Raw genomic sequence first — 19,696 nt, forward strand, 5'->3', positions numbered from 1 at the left:
TATTCGCACATGGTGTTTCCGCAAACCTTTCATTATTTAGTATCTCCACCATGCAAAGCCTCAAATCTTACTCAACTTCATTTACCTGTCTTTAATAATAGACATAATTTCCAGCGCCTTGAGAAGGCTTGAGTACCTCATTGTTGGTAGATACGTGCGCTCTAAGACTACGATTTAATTATATTATTATTATTATTATTATTATGAACCAAATTGACATTAAATTCAATTCGGCAAAAAGAGCCTTCACAGTGTACATATAAAAACTAAAAAAAATTGGGATGCACTTTTAATATTAGTATTTGAAAATTAAGTACATGTATAAATTGAAAATGTTCTTTTCTTCAATGTTTACCAAACAAAATTCTAAGTCATTTAATGAAGAGTTAATTCGTTTACATAGTTTCATTAATATTACGGTTTGTTAAAAAAATGATAAAAATTGCTGTGCTTGTAGTTCGTGATGAGCATGAAATCACACCAATTGTAAGCCCAATCCGACCAACCATGTGGTCAGGGCAGAAACAACAAAAAGTGAGAATTTTTAGATTAAAATACCACCTTTTGGTACAAAATATGTCATAACCATGTCAATTTTCATCAAATATATGCAAACTTGGTATTAAAATAAAACTAATTGCATGCTGAAATCAACTCTTTTGTCAACATTAAATTTTGTGAAAATTAGGTCACCATGACCTTTAATAAGTTACCATGACCATTGACCCAATTGTTGTAATAATGTATCATGCTGAAAATTAACAAAATGAAAATGACTTGTTAGAGCATGTCTTCCTCTATCAGAATCCACTAAAAAAATTGGGGTCTTCTAAATTGACAACTTTATGACTATTTTTGTACAGTGAGTAGGTTACAAAATAACGAATCAATGTATAGACTTTACATTACAAAACCACACAACTTACGTTTCTGATTCACACGTTACTAAAACTATTCTTAATTTGGGAATTTCTCATGTTGAGAGCTGTCTTTCGTCCATAATTGTGTACAAATAACTGCATGATGAATCCAAGAGATTAACAATAAAATACAAATCGGTGGCAAATTGCTCCCAAAACAAATCCATGTTTCTCGGGCCCTAGATCGCTCTGACGATCTCCGTAGTTCCGACAGGTATAACCGAGAATCAAGGCGAGATCCGCCACATTAATAAACTGGTGAGGGTATTAAATGAATAACTCTGGAAAATACATATGAAAATAAATGGAAAATAAATGGAAAGAGGGAACTCTGCTATACACCACTCATTTCAATACCCATCACACAAATCAACGTGTTTCAATTACATCGTACGGTTCATGTTCGAAGTTCAACTTTTATTTTACCCTTACTGGTTTTTTTGGAGGGGGGTGGGTGATATTATGTAAATATTTTACTCGTGAGTCGATGCACTTTCCTTGATGATCAATCAAGTAATTTACTTCATTTTAATTTAAGACGTTTGAAATACCAAAGTCAAACAATTAGACATACATGTGGCTACATACGAGAGCATGCCAATGTTTACAATTACAACTACAGGATTTGAGAATGGGTTCTCCATTAAGGCATCATTGAATAAGTTAGTGAAATGGTCACGGTTATCTGCTGTAATAAATAGAGGAATCGTGATGGCACACATCTATCAAAGAATACGGGGCTAACTAACAAGGGGGAGCATGCAGGCCACAATTGTTCCAGTCAGGCAGTTGACACGAAGAAAAGTCTCCAGCAATGGGATTTTCAATTTGCTGTGCACATGAACCAATCTGTGAAACTTTGGAACCTCCTAGCTTGATTTACATTAGTGTTCTCTGGAACTGTGCACGTACTGGACTGCAGTTCGCTTGGGTGGCTCTGCGGGCGGTAGAATTGCAATGAAGCTGTTGTGAAAGACATATCCATCATGGGAGCCGGTATAACGTCAGGTGAGTGCAGTGAACAAGATACTGTCAATATAAGTCAGGAGGAGGTTTCTGACTGGCTGTATACCCCAACGGACACTGTCATCATAACCATTATCATGCCGATCATCTGGTGTCTTGGTGTCACCAATAACTCAACTTTCCTGTTTGTCATGCTCCGCGTTCCCAAACTGAGAACAGACACTGTTAATCTATACCTTGCACACATAGCACTAGCTGATCTTCTCTATTTAAATTTGGCATGTGTGGTAGCCACCTTGAGATATTCTGCGTCTGTTGTCGCATTTCACGATCCCTTTGTGAATTCTGCCTATTGCATAGGTACTTTTATGGCTTTTCAAATTGTCTACTATGCCTCCATTGCACTAGTTACCATGGTAACTTTTGAGAGATACCTTGCCCTCTGTCACCCCATTAAGCATCGAACAATCCGTGGACGAAGACGAACCTACAGAATGATTGCAATCTGCTGGCTGGTAGGCTTGCTGGTTGCTATTGCAGCAATGCCATCGGTAGCAAAACTAACAGTGCTATGTCTGAATTGGCCCGATGATGAAGCGTACCTAGACTATCCATCAACTAAAGCTTACTGTAGTCCCATAGCACCATGGGTAGTCTACTACCTTTCGCCACTGTTCCACATTCCTTGGCTTATCTCAATGGTAGCCAATATCTACATGTACGTGCGGATCTTAAAAACGCTCAACAAACGCAGCGATAGAGGTGGCTTGGTCAGTAACGACCCCAACGCTATACAAATCCGAAACCAAGTGGCCAAGATGCTGATTGTTAATGGAATGGTGTTCTTCTTATGTCAGACACCGTATCGTATCATCAGTCTGAGTAGGTGGATCTGCAACGTGGCTAAGATTCCTAATCCTTTAGTAGCTGGGATAGGAAGAGAATACAGATGGATATCCGCCGTTCCCTTGTACATCAATGCGATGATTAATCCATTGATATACGCTGCCATGACCACGACGTACCGGGTAGCATTCAAAGAGGCATTTCGCTTTAAAAAACAGCAGCAAGCTACCTCGCCTCTTGCAATAACTGTACCAGACCAGCAAAACGCAACACGAGTAACTTCAGTCATGGATGAGAACACTGAAACCACTGAAACAAGACTGTGAATGGAATTTTCTCAGGATATCTAGGGAAGGAGGACACGAACAGCTGTAACTGTTTTTTTTAATGTTCTGCTTTTGTTTGTTTTGAGGCCAGTCCATTTTTTTTTTATCTCACTAGGCCATCATTGTCTTGTGGTCTGTCTCATTTCCGACCAATCTCTGCTGATCAGTGTAGAACGATGTTCAATATTGAGCAAAATCATTTCTGTAAGTAACCCTTTAAAACAGTTGATACAATTATACACACATTTTAATGATTTTTTTATTCCTGCTCTTACATCTTTGCCACATCCCAATATTTTTTTGCCTTGCCATCCGGGCTATACTTAAGGAATAGTTTGACTAGCCCACCGCTGTTTTGACTAGCATTTGACTAGCGGGCTACCGCTAATTTTGAACCCTGATTAATTGGGCTTTTATATCCTAGATGCTGAAAGTGGTACAGGCAGAACTTCACTTAAATTGATCCTGCCATTTGGGTTTCCTGTTTTTTACTCAACCTGTAGTTCCAAACAAAATGTAAACGTGTTTATATTTTGAACAGTTTTGTGCCACCCGTTTGAGGGTCAGTTATTGGATGTTTAAGAACTGAATGCAGATTTCTCGTCAAAATACGTAATGTGAATATCTCAAAATTTACCCACTTTTGTTAATTGAAATGTTGAGATGATAATCTGCCTTTTTGTTGATGTTTCATTGAAGGTGAAAGTATTATGTGTAACATTAATTAACCGTGCATCGCTTTTGCAAAATAAAAGTACCTTTTCGTTCATGTTAGTTAGCTTATCGTTGCTTAGCACAAAAGTGTTCACTTAGGTGTTCTGTAATTACCAATTAAAGATGGCATCAAAAGGTGCAGGACCTTTATTATGTTTTCCTAATGACATTTTCACTTGATCTAATTTTGATTCTTTTCAATTCTTGTTTAATCAATCTTCAGTGACTAAGAGGGGACTTTAAGGATGGAGGATGTTAAGGATTTAAAAAACGTATACAATTCACCTGCACTGTTAAAACACACATTTCCTCAGTTTGGCGCTGAGCTTACTGTGTACATTTTGATTTTAAAAATTAATGTAAACAAAATCAGATTATTAATCCAATAATTGAAAAAATTAATAAACCTATTTGTTTGCCATGTTATATATGAAGCCCGTGATTTCTTGTTTATCTGAATGCTGACATGTAAGGCCAAGTAGAAAACATTTTTTTAGCGTTGCCTTCTGAAAAAAAGGAAGGAGGAGGCCCTTTTTTCTTCTTTTTTTAAATTGTGACCACTGTAGAATATTTTTTTATCATCTGCAAATAAGATGAACGTCAGAGGTTGTGTAGCATTACGGATATCGTTAACATAAATAACAAATACGACTGGCCCAAGGACGGAGCCCTGAGATACGCCACAGGTGATTGATTTGCAACTGGGAGCACGGATGCTGTTTATTTGTCACATTGTAACTAATCCTTTGTTGATGACATCAAGTCTAATACCTATTGAAGTCCATCAATTAAAAACTTCCATTAAAGGGAAGCAGTTTGAGCAAAAATAGGGTGCATGAAATTTTAGAAATTTGTTTGATTGTATGTATAAGACCAACCAACATTCTAAAGAGTTCAGTCTGTTTTAAATTTGTAAATTGTAAAAATGTCCCACGAGATGTCAAAAGTTACAACCAAAACTATGAGCTATGCCACGTTTTATTCATCTTCAATACGCTTTACCGATGCTGACTTTCTGTCAATGTACCTCATCTGCCTTACAAAACGAACCACTATCATTCATTATGCAGCAGCGCTGCGAATACACACAATAGATCAATACCAAGATAATTACTGCACACATTTGCATCAATTTACAAACTTTCCGAATTGTCACAATCAATTTTTGTCAATTGTTTAATTTATTTGTTTATTTTTTTTGAAATTTTCAATTCGGCAGTTATATTTCGTGGGGACAGACAGACCGACCAACCGACAGACCAACCACCAAGTGACATGTAGATGCTCCTGTCAGAGCTTAAAAAACATGAAACGATTTATACATGAATGACGCACTTAAAATACGGCCATTAGTGCCTTGGACATGCTTCATTGGTTAAAGCCTGACTAAAATCCTCTCGTCTCCTTGCTTACATTTATAATCCAGTAAGTGTGTAAATATTACAAAGAGTAACGTTTCAATGTTTCATCAGTGTACCAATTAGGCTGATGAAAAGATTAGCCAATACAATACCCACTTTTAGCGTGCACGTAAGGCTTGTCCTTGACAGTTTATCACAAACTGCATGAGACGTTTTAAAAATGAATTTCTGTTTTGGTGCTGACAACGGTGCACAAAGACTGACTGTGCGAGCCTGCTTGTCAAAGTCTGATACGGATTTATGCAGTTAGCATGGGTTACGTCCCTGTGTGTTATGTCCGAACTTTTCGGTTTTTTTAATAATAATAATTATGAAGAACGTTTATACTTGGCATCAACGAATCCAGTGCGAGCTGTTCATTGAGTAATCGGGCACAATCCAACCACTGTTTGGCGTTGTTACGATTAATCTTTCTTTTTTTCTTTTTTTTTGGACAATACGTCTCCGCAGGTTTTCTCCCAAACGGTTTATGATATGAACTTGTAACTTTCAATATATCGACCCACATCCCAAGTGTTGCATATTACTCTGACGTCATAATGACGTCATGATGACGTCATCAGGTGTCAAATTACAAGCGATTTTAGAGGAAACAGTGGCCAAATACTTTCACCTTTAACTCTTCGAAACGGTTTACACTATGATCATAAAAAATTAGTGTGAACTTGTACCATGTTACGAAGATGCTATAATCTTCGCAACGTCATCGTGACATCATCAGGTATCAAATTACAAGCGATTTGAGGGCAAATTATGACAAAATAGTTTGCGCTATATCTTTTGAATTAAATAAAGTATCGTGTTCGTTTTTCGTGAGTTTGTAGACTATGCCGTGAGACAAACTTCTTGTCCCCGGACACAAAACTGCTTGACCTTAACTTCCGGTGTTACCGGAAGTGCAATAACAGCCAAATATATTCAAAGAGGAAGCATTTTACTACACACATATACATTATGAAAGTGTTAAAAGAGGAATACCAGACACAAAAAAGTGTGATGATGTCATCATCCGAAAGAGCGCCCCCTAGTGGCACATAAAATAGAGTTGCTTTCTTTAATTTTAAAACTATCCGTCCAAGTTTTACCAAATCGACCCTTGATATTCTCTGATTAACCACAGATAACTTGGCAAGGTTTCAAATTCATGACGTATTCAGACCGGAAGTTACTTTAAGGAGAATTTGAAAAGTATCATATTTTTATTTGAATTCTATCATTAATCCCGGTCATATCTTCGTAATCCAAATAATGATATCCATTACATTGTTCACCTTTGGATCTCTAATGCTGTGACGTCATTAAACCGTAAGTTAGGTGTTATTTATACGTCATCAAACCTGATTTTAGATGTTATTAATACATTCAATTATTTTTCCCATATTTTCATACGTTATTTTAACTTCACAATGAAAATTTATCCTTTCCGAACTTTATCAGTATTCACTTACCGTTTTTGACTGATGACGTAATCAAACCAGAAATAACTTTTTTTTGCGCACATAGAATGTTAACTGAAATCTATCACATCGTTAAGGATAAATTTTTTGAAACAAAATAATTGATTGTGCTGGAAGGGATTTAATTTCGTGATCCTTTGTTCTACATAAACATATACAGGGTGGATAAAAAAAACCCGAAACCGACATATTATTGCTAATTCGAACAGAAGAAGGGCACATGGGAATCAAAGGGAGATATTTTCTGTTAGGGTGATCGGGGTGTCATTTTAAAGAGGAGATCAACCGTAACAGAGGATATCTCCCTTTGATTCACATGTGCCTTTCTTCTGTTCCAATTAGCAATAATATCTCGGTCTCGTTTTTTTATCCACCCTGTATAACTGGGCAGTGGTTAATTAAGGTTGTCCGCCCGACCACTCTGCGTTTGTAACTCAACAAACGCGAAGCTCTACTTAGTATTCATATGTCACTGACCAATCAGTGTCTCTCATCTCCGCGGAATGCTTACCTTACTGGAAACCAGGAGCGCTACGTCGCCAGTTTCATTCCAGACGGCGGTTGCAAATGTGGTAACACCTTGATATCTGCAGTGTCAACGACATGACATTACCAGACCTAAATTGATTGTATTCAGGCAAGGTTTCACTGCGTGTTCTCGCATCAATTGTGTAATCGAACTCGTCAAAAAGTGAACAGATAAATACTGAATGCAGCGGTACCAAGGGTTCATTTTCATGTTGAATGTGATTCATTATTTCGCCGGCTGCATATTTATCGACTCAGAACGTGACGCTCTTGTTTCAGGCTGTAAGTGAACATTTCAGTAACAACACGCTTGATCAGATTCTACAAAATGACAAAGTTCGACGCTGCTTTCAAAGGTTTTAGTCTGATTCTGTTTTTGGGTATGATCATTTTTGTCGATGGACATAAATTTCATCCACACCAACAAATCATGTACGCCGCGGAAAATCGCGCATTACAAGGGTTTGAATATGCAACCAAAAATGTGCAATCTCGTGTCATCTGCGGGCGGGAATGCAGCATGGATGAAAGTTGCAAGTCGTTTAACTTTAACTACTGCAGTAAACTGTGCGAGTTGAACCTTGCCACAAGACGAGAGCATCCCGAAAACTTCAATGCAACTCAAGGGAGTGTGTACTTTGATGCAGATGAGAACACACCTCACTACTCAATGACTGATGGCTCCTTGAATCGTAACAGAGGTTGCAAGATGCTCTTAGATGCCGGTTATCGTTCAAGCGGTATCTACACAATCTACCCAGAGGGATTCGGTGATAGCGGTCTTCGTGTCTACTGTGACATGGAAACTGACGGCGGAGGATGGATCGTGTTTCAGAGGCGACAAGATGGCAGTGTAGACTTCTACCGTAACTGGACCGAGTACCAGTCTGGCTTTGGCGATCTGTCGGGTGAGTTCTGGTTGGGCAATGACAACTTGGTGACTCTGACGTCTGATGATTCACTAGGAACTTGGGAGCTACGAGTTGATTTAGAGGACTGGGATGGCAACACGGCATGGGCAAAGTACTCAGATTTCAAAATATCCTCGGGTGAGTACAATCTGATTATTGGCAAATACTATGCCAGCAGCACCGCCGGTGATGACTCTCTTAGGCATCACAGAGGAAGTCCCTTCTCAACAAAGGATCGTGACAATGATCGTGCAACGTACAAATGTGCACAATACTTCCACGGAGCCTGGTGGTTTAATGTTTGTTTGCACTCCAACTTGAACGGTCGATATTACCCCAATAAGCATGTAACAGCTGGTGATAGGGGCGTGCATTGGTATTACTGGAAAGGCTCTTCCTATTCTCTGAGAACCTGCCAGATGAAAATGCGTGCGATGGGACCGTGACTGCTTGTTTGTGAAAATATCATTTTCAGTTGCTTATTGTAAACTTAATATTGAATGTTTTTTTTGCGAAAGGCAATCTGTTGGTGCACAAAAAAGGTGGGTTTTAGGGTTGTATGACGCTGGCAACAGCGGGAAAAGGTTGGTGAATTTAAGTTTGCGGGCACATTGTTAATACCTGAAATCAAAAAAAAAATGTACTAAACCTTTCAATTTACTTTGTCGCCTCTTTTATGATCTATTGATCAATTGCAGCCAAAACCTGCTAACTGTAGTGCTCACACAATGACAAAAAACCTAAATCCAAATGCTTTAGAGTCCTGATGCTGGAGAAACGAACATTTTACGAATATTTCATAAATGAGATATAATTCAACAATATAAATTCCAAACTTTGGTCGCGGTATTTTCCTCCTGCCAAAAAAATACAAGTGAAAACTTGTCCACTTATCCCTAAAGTCATCGTAGTAACGGATATTTGCGATATCAGCAGTTTGACAATGTGGTTTCGTCGTTGCGCTTAACATTAATATGTAAACCCAAATAAAAGAAGAAAGGACTGTCAAAATAAAAAAAAATATTGAAAATAGATACCATAATTTCATTAGCATATTTGAAACTGAAATTGACACATAATGTAAGTATGCCCCGTCTACTTTTGGGTACCAATATGAGAAAATGAAATAAATCAAATTTAATAAACCTTGAATGATAACTTATAGTATGGAGTATAAAGATACACGGAGCAGAAAACTGAAATAACGTGGTTGGATCTATACGTGTTTATTCTGCTATTTTGCAGGTACATTGCATAATGTAAATAATGACATATGACAAGGAATAACCTGAGTGATAAGAAGCAAACAATTATTGACTCTTATCACTCAGTTTGCTGTTTGCTATTTTGCTTGTATATTGCGCACTAGCAAAAAATAAGGTTCGAATGACTATGACGTTGAATAAACCGAGTGACAAGAACCTATCCATGATTGATCAGTTTTCCCAGTTTATTGAAAGAGTTTTGTTTGCAAGAATGTGATTCTAGTAGTAGGCCTATTAGTGTTAAGCAGCTGTAGGGATACTGGTGCTATACTTCAAAATATAATATGTCTACACTTAAATCTACAACTTCGTCTACAGGAAGTGGCATTGATACTCTCGCAGAATATAGTATTCAGTAAATCGGCGAATCAAGAGGGACCACAAGAGCTATTACGCCCTCTACAAAAATGCGACTTCAATTGTAATTTTCTTAAATGATACCAGAAGACGAAAGAAGTCGAGGTTTTTACATCGATGCTAAACACACTCTTTTTCATCTTGGAGACAGGTGATATAATTATAGAAAGAGACAAATTAATAAAATGAGGAAAGAGCGCCCCCTAGAGTGAAATGGCATTCAATCCCTCCTCCATTTGAACAGCGGCCTGCAGTCCCCCCCCCCCCTCCCACTTCGGTCGGTGTTTCGCTGTGGAACGAATATTTGCTTTTCCTTTTTCACAGCTCCTCTTTTTTTCACGAGTTCCCCTTTTTGACGTTCCGCGATTGTACTTAATGAAGAGTGCCAGCTATCGTCCACTAATGTCCGCTTTGAATGACGCCCCCATATAAAGATGATTTGGCGCCCCCTTCCATTTCAACATTCTAGCCCCCCCCCCCCCGGTTGTGAGAACGCTGGCCATGCCGCTGTCTACTGCACGCTGCTGTCTTCTTCTATTGTTCTATTAAAACATGAACCACAGAGTCTCACTGAATGGTTGCGTTCGTTAAATAGCTAATATTGGTCCACACGGGTGAGCCCCTTGCCGTTCGGTTAGCTCTGACGTCATTGTCGGTCTTCAGCAAGGTCAGCCACCACATCATGAGACTCTGCTCGTGGAGCAGAATCACTGGTAGAAGTATGACACGCATGCGTTGTTCACTCCCTAGAAACGGACAAATATGGCGGCCGGACAACGGAAATCTCAAGTGGACTCAAAAGTTAACTTTATTTGAAGTCTAAAGGTAATTGAGGAAATTGCGACTTTGGAGGATTTAATTTCAGCCCTATTTTTTTGAGTTTTGCAATTGACTAAAAATCAGTAAATCTCAAACTAAGGCCCAATCCGAAACGGGCGTTTTGTCAGTGGCTACGGCCACGGCTACGGGCGTCACGTGAGGATTGTGATGACCCTAGGTTGAGCGTTCGATTAGCCCGGCTGTCATGGCTGACCCGTCTGCCTTTATACCCGTTTCGACCCGGGTAAGCTAAACGAACGCACCCTTTGATTGCATGATGACGAGAGGAACAGCGCACATCCAATCTATAGAGGGCGGACCAGAATACACATATTATCGAGAACAATTCCATCCATTCAGGGGAGACATCCAATCTATAGAGGACGGCAAACAATGTATACCGTATTCCGAGGACCATCCTATTCAAGGGAGCAGCGCACATCCAATCTATAGAGGGCGGCACACAGTGTACACGTTACCTTGAACAATTATATCCATTTATGAGGGGAAAAGCGCACATCCAATCTATAGATGGCAGCACACATGTACAAGATGTACAATGCAAGACATCCAACCTCTTTGACCTCTGGATTTTGACCAATCAGCGGGCGGTTTCGATATTGAGTCTTCCGTCATTCACCCGTAGTCTAGGTTCAAAGATCCATGTCAGACCGTTATTGTATTACAAAACACTGCTTTCGAATCGACCACTTCCAATCCGACATTTAGTCCTGGTTTGCAAATGAAATGGAGTCACGAGTTAGTTAGTTAGGTCGACTTCTACAAGTACACGTAGAGTTAGTGCAATAAATAGAAACAATTCTGTGTAGGTCAAAAAAATTATAGCAAGAAAAGGGCAACCCATTGATAGACCGCGCGAGGGTTCCGGGAGCTGTGTGACCTTTTACTTTCAGACTCTATTCCAAGCGCGGGTAAAGTATGTTGACTTAAGGGAAAACTCAAAATGGTGAAGTTTCTACAGTAATCTTTGTATGAAGAAATGGAGTCTAAGACTCTGAAATCACTCTAAAGGATTATAGTCACTTATAGTGATCACCATAACTTGCATTTTGCCATGTTTACTAAACATTCTTTGGAAAAAAAAACAATTGCAAACTACAAGTTTGCGTTTGTTGAGATACAAACGCAGGGTGGTCGGCCAGACATGTACTTCATTCGACACTGCCCAATAGAGTTATGAATATTTTTATGACGGAACAAAGGATCAAGATATGTTACACACAGTGAATTTGTTTTAGAAAAACATTCATCCTGTAAGGTATCATACACATCAATTAACATTTTATGTACACGTACAAGTTTGTTTCTGGTTCGATGACGTCATCAGTCAGGTGGAAGTGAATGTTGATTTAGTTCGGAGAGGATATAATATGTTCATTATGACGTAAAACTGCCGTATGAAAATATGGATAATATATAAAGTGGACGTATTAATACAACCCATCCTCAGGTTGCTGACGTCACATCACCAGGGATTCAAAATGTCAATATTGTAATGGACATCATAATAGTAATAAGATTGGGCCGAATGACAGAATTAACTTTAAATGATCGTTTTGAAATTCCCCCTACAGTTACCTCCGGTCTGATGACGTCATGATTGTATTTTTAACCGTGGTTAATCAAATACTATCAAGGGGCGATTTGAAAATATTTGGACGGATGATTTAAATTAAGAAAAAAAATCTCTGTATGGTGTACACACCCGGAGTTGCACCGAAAATAGCTCTTTTTTAAAAACTAGTTCAGCTTGATTGTATTGTCATTTTGAGAATTTGCTTTACTGTTAAACGACATCTCCTGTTGTTTACTTGTAATTAAAAATGTAAGCTGAAAATATCGGCCCTAAAACTGAATTTTAGCTGACTAACTCGGTAATTTCAGTACTGGAGGGTCTCCATGTCATAAGCCTAGAACGGGGAATGTGAAGCTAATGTCAAATTCGGTTGTGACGGCTGGTTTGAAAAAAAAACCCTACTTTTTCCGAAACCGTTGGACACTAGGTTTACGAGATGATTTTTACCTTCCAATTTCACATTCGATTGCATGGCGTTATCAATAAACGTCGAACTAGCTGAATAATCATGATCCACTGACGATGTGTGCTGCCGACAAAAACACCGCCGAAGTCGCCATCTTGCTTTGCTCTGATTTCTTGCACGTGCTTCTGACGTCACTTCGTCTAGACAGGTATTAATGCTACATTTCCATTGGTCCATATTCACAACATGCAATGCATTATGCATGACAAATTAATGCCTCCACCAAATCGGTAGATAAATGTAAAGAAGTACAATCGTTCTTCACGAGATGGTACAGGCACTCGTGGCTTCGCCGCTCGCACTGGTCTGTTTTCGTGCCACCAGCATCCGTGGAACCACGCGTCCGGGTCAAAGCAATGCGCGCCTTGACTAAAGGCTAGTCTGCCCCCGTAAATTGACCCCAAAATATTTGACCGAACATTGAGCAAATGCCATGCCGTCGTCAATGAATGCACTCTTAACAAAAGTTATCGAGAAAATGCACTCCGTTTCGATTGATGCACATGCGCGTCCTTTTCTGTTCCCGGAAAATGTACTAAAAATTGACCGAACAATTTGACCAAAAATAAAGCAGATGTCGTCGTCAGTAAATTTACTCTACAAATTTTTGTGACAATTCGTAGAGTTTATTAGCATTTTGTAAACGGAGGCAAGTTTTGTGCAGTAATACTGTAGTGACATGGTATTTTTTTGTAGTGGTTGGACGGTATCGATCCACCAGAGGGAGCTGAACATTCACTGAAAGAATGGTGTTCTGTATGTGCCATCGGTGTTGCATTTTTCGCCAGAGCTTATTGTGCACTGGCACTTATTTCAATGTATCCCTCTTTCGAATATAAATATCTAGTTTTTGATCAAAAAGACTGTTTTGCAGTTTTAAACAATTGCAAAACCCATCCTCTTGTACAAAGCTGATGAAATTTGCTCCATAAAATTGTCCATACCTCGTTTACATGATCTGAAATTTTGGTTTACTCTATTGGGGTGCAGGATCAAAAAGACTGTTTTGCAGTTTTAAACAATTGCAAAACCCATCCTCTTGTACAGAGCTGATGGAATATGCTACATAAAATTGTCCATGCCTAGTTTGCATGATCTGATATTTTGGTTTAATTCAACAGGATCAAATGTAGGACTGTTTTGACATTTAGTAGCGGTTTGGTTACAGTGGTTATAGCGGCGATAGGCCTAGATTTCCCGAACACGGCGTCGTGTGAAGCAGGAAATAAAATGAATTTTCGTTGGTAATTGTTTGGTTTCTTTAAAGATTGTTCATCCTCATGAAATTGCACAGTAGCATGTCTTACGGGATGTCACAAGCTAGAACCACAGTCACGAACAATGCCACGTTGTTCATCTCCTATTCGCTTCGCCGGTGCTGCCTTTATGACAATGTACGGCATCTGCGTTACAAAACGAGCCACTATCATTTATTATGCAGTAGCTCTGCTTAAACACAATAGATCAAAACCACTAACTGCCTGCTTCACCTTCCTCGGTAATTGTTAATTGGTTTTAAATATCAGTGAAATAAAAAAGATGATAAATTCCTGGCTGAAATGAAAATTATATCCTTTGTCGAAATGCAAACCTCTAAATTATGAAACTAAAGGTGGCTCATCTGGTCTGCCGATATTGTTGTCATGGCAATGCATCAAGGCCGAGCGGTAATCGTTACATGGAAGTACAGCTGACTTCCAAGAATGGCGGGAGGCGCATGTAAAGATTAAATCAATTCCAGACAAATGAAGAATACTGTAAAGAGTTAGGTCGAAAACTATCGTCCAGTCAGCAATTTACAGTTCCGAAGATTCCAAAGATTGAAATTTGAAGGTTTGCATGGTGGAAAGATACTAAGCAAGATAAGTTGCGGTAACACCATGTGAATAAATTTCTTTTCTGGGTATGTGTGGTTCTTTTCAGAACCACGCATACTCAGAAAAGAGATTTATTTACATGGTGCTACCGAAACTTATCTTGTCTTAGTATTCCGAAGATTCTTGAGAAAACCATTTACAATCACCCCTTACATTTCATAACCTATTGTCCCTACATTTCAGTCAACATTTCAGTTCCACAATACTAAAACGGCATTATTGGTAAAATTGTCAGCGATTGGCAAGAGTTAACATAGATGGGATAGAGGCTGGGGGATCAGTCGTTAGCCCTGTGACTCTTGCCCGGAACTTGGGAGCGTGGTTTGATGTTAATGAAAGATCATGTGGTAATGAACGTACAATGTAGATTGTTATTATCTTCACAAAACATGATCTATTATGAAGAATTTAACACATGCTGGTACTGAAACCCTTGTCCGTGCATATTCCATCCAGCTGGTAACAGCTTGCTCTTTGGGATACCATCTGTGCATTTAGACCGCCTTAAGCGGGTTTAAAATGCATGTGCTATATTGTGTGATATACTGTCATATCACACACGTTTTGATTGATCTTCGTTGGGTCCCAATCAAGTCTATAAATGTGTTCTAAACTTTTGTTGCTTGTTTTAAACAAAATACAAAGTGATTGTCCTGCTTCAACTCCTATTTCTAGGCAAATATGCTCAATCGATTCTTCTTGATGCAAACAAATGATACATTTACAAAGATTCACGGAGGGAGGATAAGGTTACGTTGGGATTACGCGTCTTTAACGTTTGGGTTATTTTGTGCACACGTTCAAGGGAATGTCTCCCTATGAGCCCCGTGCGCCGACGAAGAGGGCGCCCTTTTACCTAGCAACGACGTCCCATGGGCGGGACATTTCGCTGGTTGACTCGCACTGTTCCTTGTGTGTGACGCACGAACACAGGGGGATTTGAACTATGTACACGCAGTGGCCGCGCTTCGCAGCAAATGAATTGCTGTCAGGCAAGATGGCGTCGGTAGGTTGATTTTCTCCCATTGTGTACTAAACCCTATAATAAATTGCGCACGAGCAGAATAATAGATTATTTAACAGATACTTCAAACGAAATTACCCCTTGTGTGAGAGTTGCAAACATTATGATTCCGAAGGTGACTGAATAATTCAGCTAGTGTGCCGATATTGTTGTCATGACAGTATATCATATTGTTGTCATGGTGTATATACACCGAATGGTGATCATTTTATGATAAGTACGTACGTGTATGACTACAAAGAATGGCAGTGAGCGTCGTGTAAAAAAGTCCATTCCAGGCACATCAACTATACTGCTAAATGTACCCCATTGTGAAGGTCATTCTAATGTTTTGCTTTCGTGAGATAAATAACAACAAATACATATTTAACACAACTCAACCTAGCTTTTATCTGTTTGGCGCATTAGTTATGAGTTTTGGGTTTCACATAGGCCTCCAAGTTTAATCAACGTGACAACATGATTTGCTTTTCTTTGCTTTTAAGACCAGAAATGCAATATTTGTCCTTAGAATGACTGAAGCAGTAACAACAAATGTATTTAAACTTTCTGATGTTTGATACTTATAGAATCTGTGGTACAAGTGTGCCTGAGTATTTGTTTATAGAATGTGTGGTTCTGAAAAAAAAAACCTGTTAATATTTTAGTACAGTCAAACTGTCTCTAAGTATTTCCAAAGTAACTGACAATAGAACCGGAAAGTTCAACCCTTGGTGGCGCGCTTCTTGACCCCTTCAATAGGAAAATTAAAGTGCCCAAATTATGAAATTGCTATTTTTTTGGTTTATTGATTTCTTAAGAAAACTATCCTCGGAAAAGGCTTTTGTAAGATTGTTACGAGCATCTCAATACCATAATTGAAGAATATAAGTTACACGAAGAAATGAAACCATTAAGCCTGTTTCCCCCTTTTTTCAAAATGAACCGCTTTCCGAATGAACAGAAATTACGTTTCATCTATCAATATTGCGTTGTCTGCAAGAGTGAGGGCTGCGGAATTGGGGGGGGGGGGGGGGGGGGGGGGGGTGGGGCAGGGGGCAGGAGAGAGTACCCCGCCCCCCCCCCGCCCCATTTTCCAAAGCCATCAAAAATGCCGCTCTCGCTGTTATAAATGTGCCCTTTCCAGATGAAAACAAAACTGCCCATCAAACGCACAGGTATAAAAGCATTGTGATTGCACCACAAATAAAATTGTCTCCTCTCTTGTATAATGCAAAACTGCCCCTCAAAAACACAAGTACCTCTCTCGCATTTACAAAATTGTGCACCTTCTCGAGATGGAAAACTACCCCTTAACAACACAACTACCCCTCTCACAATGATAAAATTAATGCCTCCACCAAATCGGTAGATAAATGTAAAGGAGACGAAGAATATAATCGTAGCACGGTCATTTTATTGGGGGGGGGGGGTAAAATTTTTTGAAAAGGGCACTTGCACATCCGTGGTGAAATGTAGGCAGGTTTTTCTCTCCGGACACTTGGCCTCAGTAAAATCAACAAGCGGGGTGGGGGGGGGGACCATCTGTCGATGGGGGCGCTGTTCAAAAACCGACAATTATGCACACAAAGGGCCAATTTATGGTGCTTTTCAGGGCGATACATGTGCAAAATTCTGAAAAAGGCACCCAAAACGGCAGATGACACAAAAAGGGCACCATTTCTTTTTTTAAAAGGGCACTTGTTCAGAAAAAAGGGCACTGCGTAAAAAAGGCACTCTTTACAAGTTATTGGGGGGGGGGGGGGTAAGCCCGTTGAAAGAAAAGGGCAATTGAATTGAAAAAAAAGCAGTCTTTACAAAATATATGGGAGGGGGTAAATACCCCCCCTTACCCCCCGCTGGCTACGCCTATGGGGGGATTGTTACTTTTGAGCGTGCTGGAATCTTGGCCGTACGTATTATCCAAGTGAGAGTCAGCTTCGTCCCTAGGAAATAGGTTCATTGGCCAATCCCATCTTGACGTCATCATGGGCGGAGCTACACGTGTATTTCTCTATGATTTCATTAATGGTCCACATGACATTGGTAAGTGATAATGAACAATCCAGTGCGAGCTGTTAATTAATATTCACTTAACTGACCAATCACTGCCTCTCATCTCCGTAGAATTGTATCCTTGCTGGAAAGCAGGTGCGCTACGACGCCAGTTTCATTCCAGACGCTGCGCTGTGGTAACGCGTTGATCTCTGCAGTGTTAGCGATGATCTGATCGACGTTAGCAGATCTAAGCTGATTGTACGGGATAAGTTGGACTGCGTGTTCTGACGTGAAACCTATCATCGAACTCATAAGATTAACAGATTAAGACAATGCAGTAATTTCGAGGATTCGTCGGTTTTGATCTTGAAAGCGATTCATAATTCATATCCGGCTGTATTTTTATCAACTTGTATCTTTATCTACTGACGCTCTAAATCGAGGCTAAAGTTAATCATTGTGAACATTTCAATAACATCACGCTTGATCAGATTCTTCTACAATGGCAAAACTGTACGCCGGTCTCAAAGTTTGTAATCTAATGGTACTTTTGGAGGTGGTCATTTTAGTCAGTGGACATCAATTTCATACACGGCAACAACTCATGTACGCTGCAGAAAATCGCGCATTACAAGGGTTAGCATATGCAACCAAAACTGTGCGATCTCGTGCCATTTGCGGAGTGAAATGCGGCATGGATGAACGTTGCAAGTCGTTTAACTTTAACGACTACAGTAAAATGTGCGAGACGAACCTTGCCACAAGACGAGAGCATCCCGAATACTTCAATGCAACTCAAGGGAGTGTGTACTTTGATGCAGATGAGGACACATCTCTCTGCTCACTGACTGATAGCTCATTCAATCGCTACAAAAGTTGCAAGATGCTCTTCGATGCCTGTTTTCGTTCAAGCGGTATCTACACAGTCTACCCAGAGGGATTCGGTAATGGCGGTCTTCGTGTCTACTGTGACATGGAAACTGACGGCGGGGGATGGATCGTGTTTCAGAGGCGACAAGATGGCAGTGTGGACTTCTACCGTAACTGGACCGAGTACCAGTCTGGCTTTGGCGATCTGTCTGGTGAGTTCTGGTTAGGCAACGATAATTTGGTAACTCTGACGTCTGATGATTCACGTGGAACATGGGAGCTACGCGTTGATTTAGGGGACTGGGAGAACAACACGGCATGGGCAAAGTACTCAGATTTCCAAATATCCCCGGGTGAATACAATCTGACTATTGGCCAATACGATACCAGCAGCACTGCCGGTGACTCTCTTGGGTATAACCGCGATTATGCTGCCGACAGGTTTCACAGAGGACAACCCTTCTCAACAAAGGATCGTGACAATGACGCGGTAAATCATAGTTGTGCACAAAAAAACACAGGAGCCTGGTGGTTTAATCGCTGTTTTATCTCTCACTTGAATGGTCCATATTACCCACAAGGGCAAGTAGGACGTGCCGAGGGCGTGCAATGGGAGAGATGGAAAGGGTATAACTATTCTCTGAAAAAGTGCAGCATGAAAATGCGTGAATTGGGACCGTGAATATTGTATAAGTTGCAAACACGGCACTAGTCTTAAATTTAACATATAAAATGAACATTTTTGCCTATGGATACTGGGAGTGGGAGGGGCCACGGGAACTTCCCCAATGACGTAGCGATCGGAATGGGTGTTCGAGTGCTGTTCTTCCACCTCCACGCCCATAAAAAAATAGAGAAAAAAGAAAACTGAAACGGCAGTTTGGCTTTATTTAGTGTAGAAAATGTAACAATAGAAAGTATTTGGCAGGTTCCTTTTATGCTGCTACGAGACTGTATTATAACACATACATTGTACATGTACAATTATATATAGACAAAATGTATAATCAACTGCGCCCAAAAATGGCAAATAACGTCCAATCACCCCCTCCCCCTTTATGAACTTTGGAAAACGCGACCCTGAAGAGTTACTCTCTGCGCTACTGCTTGGTAACGACAGCGGCCTTTTTTTTCATTTCAAAACAACAACCCCCTAACCCCTCCCAACAAAATAATAATCAATAGAAAAAAAACACACATATTGTACAAGTTAAACATTTCATCAAATAAATGTAGTAGAACAATATTATCAATTCAAAACTTTGGTCACGGGTGAAAGGCTTTTCTACTAATCCGCAAAGTCATCGTAGTTACGGAGATTTCAGCTGTTTACAATGTGGTTTTGTCGATGCGCG

The 19,696-nt window shown here is 39.8% G+C and overlaps 2 protein-coding genes across 2 annotated transcripts; both read left to right on the forward strand.

Moving 5' to 3' along the window:
- Positions 1–1,819: 1,819 nt before the first annotated feature.
- LOC119736440 (neuropeptides capa receptor-like) lies at positions 1,820–3,058 on the forward strand. Its single transcript, XM_038210459.1, has one exon. It carries the CDS (start codon positions 1,907–1,909, stop codon positions 3,056–3,058), a length of 1,152 nt encoding a protein of 383 aa, XP_038066387.1. The 5' UTR covers positions 1,820–1,906.
- Positions 3,059–7,506: 4,448 nt separating this feature from the next.
- Positions 7,507–19,052, forward strand: LOC119736441. Its single transcript, XM_038210460.1, has 2 exons — positions 7,507–8,518; positions 17,963–19,052. The coding sequence occupies exons 1-2, from the start codon at positions 7,507–7,509 to the stop codon at positions 19,021–19,023; spliced, it is 2,073 nt and encodes a 690-aa protein (XP_038066388.1). The 3' UTR covers positions 19,024–19,052.
- The last annotated feature ends 644 nt before the right edge of the window (positions 19,053–19,696 follow it).

Source organism: Patiria miniata, unplaced genomic scaffold (genome assembly GCF_015706575.1).
Source record: "Patiria miniata isolate m_02_andy unplaced genomic scaffold, ASM1570657v1 HiC_scaffold_3, whole genome shotgun sequence".
Classification (NCBI taxonomy): Eukaryota; Metazoa; Echinodermata; class Asteroidea; order Valvatida; family Asterinidae; genus Patiria; species Patiria miniata.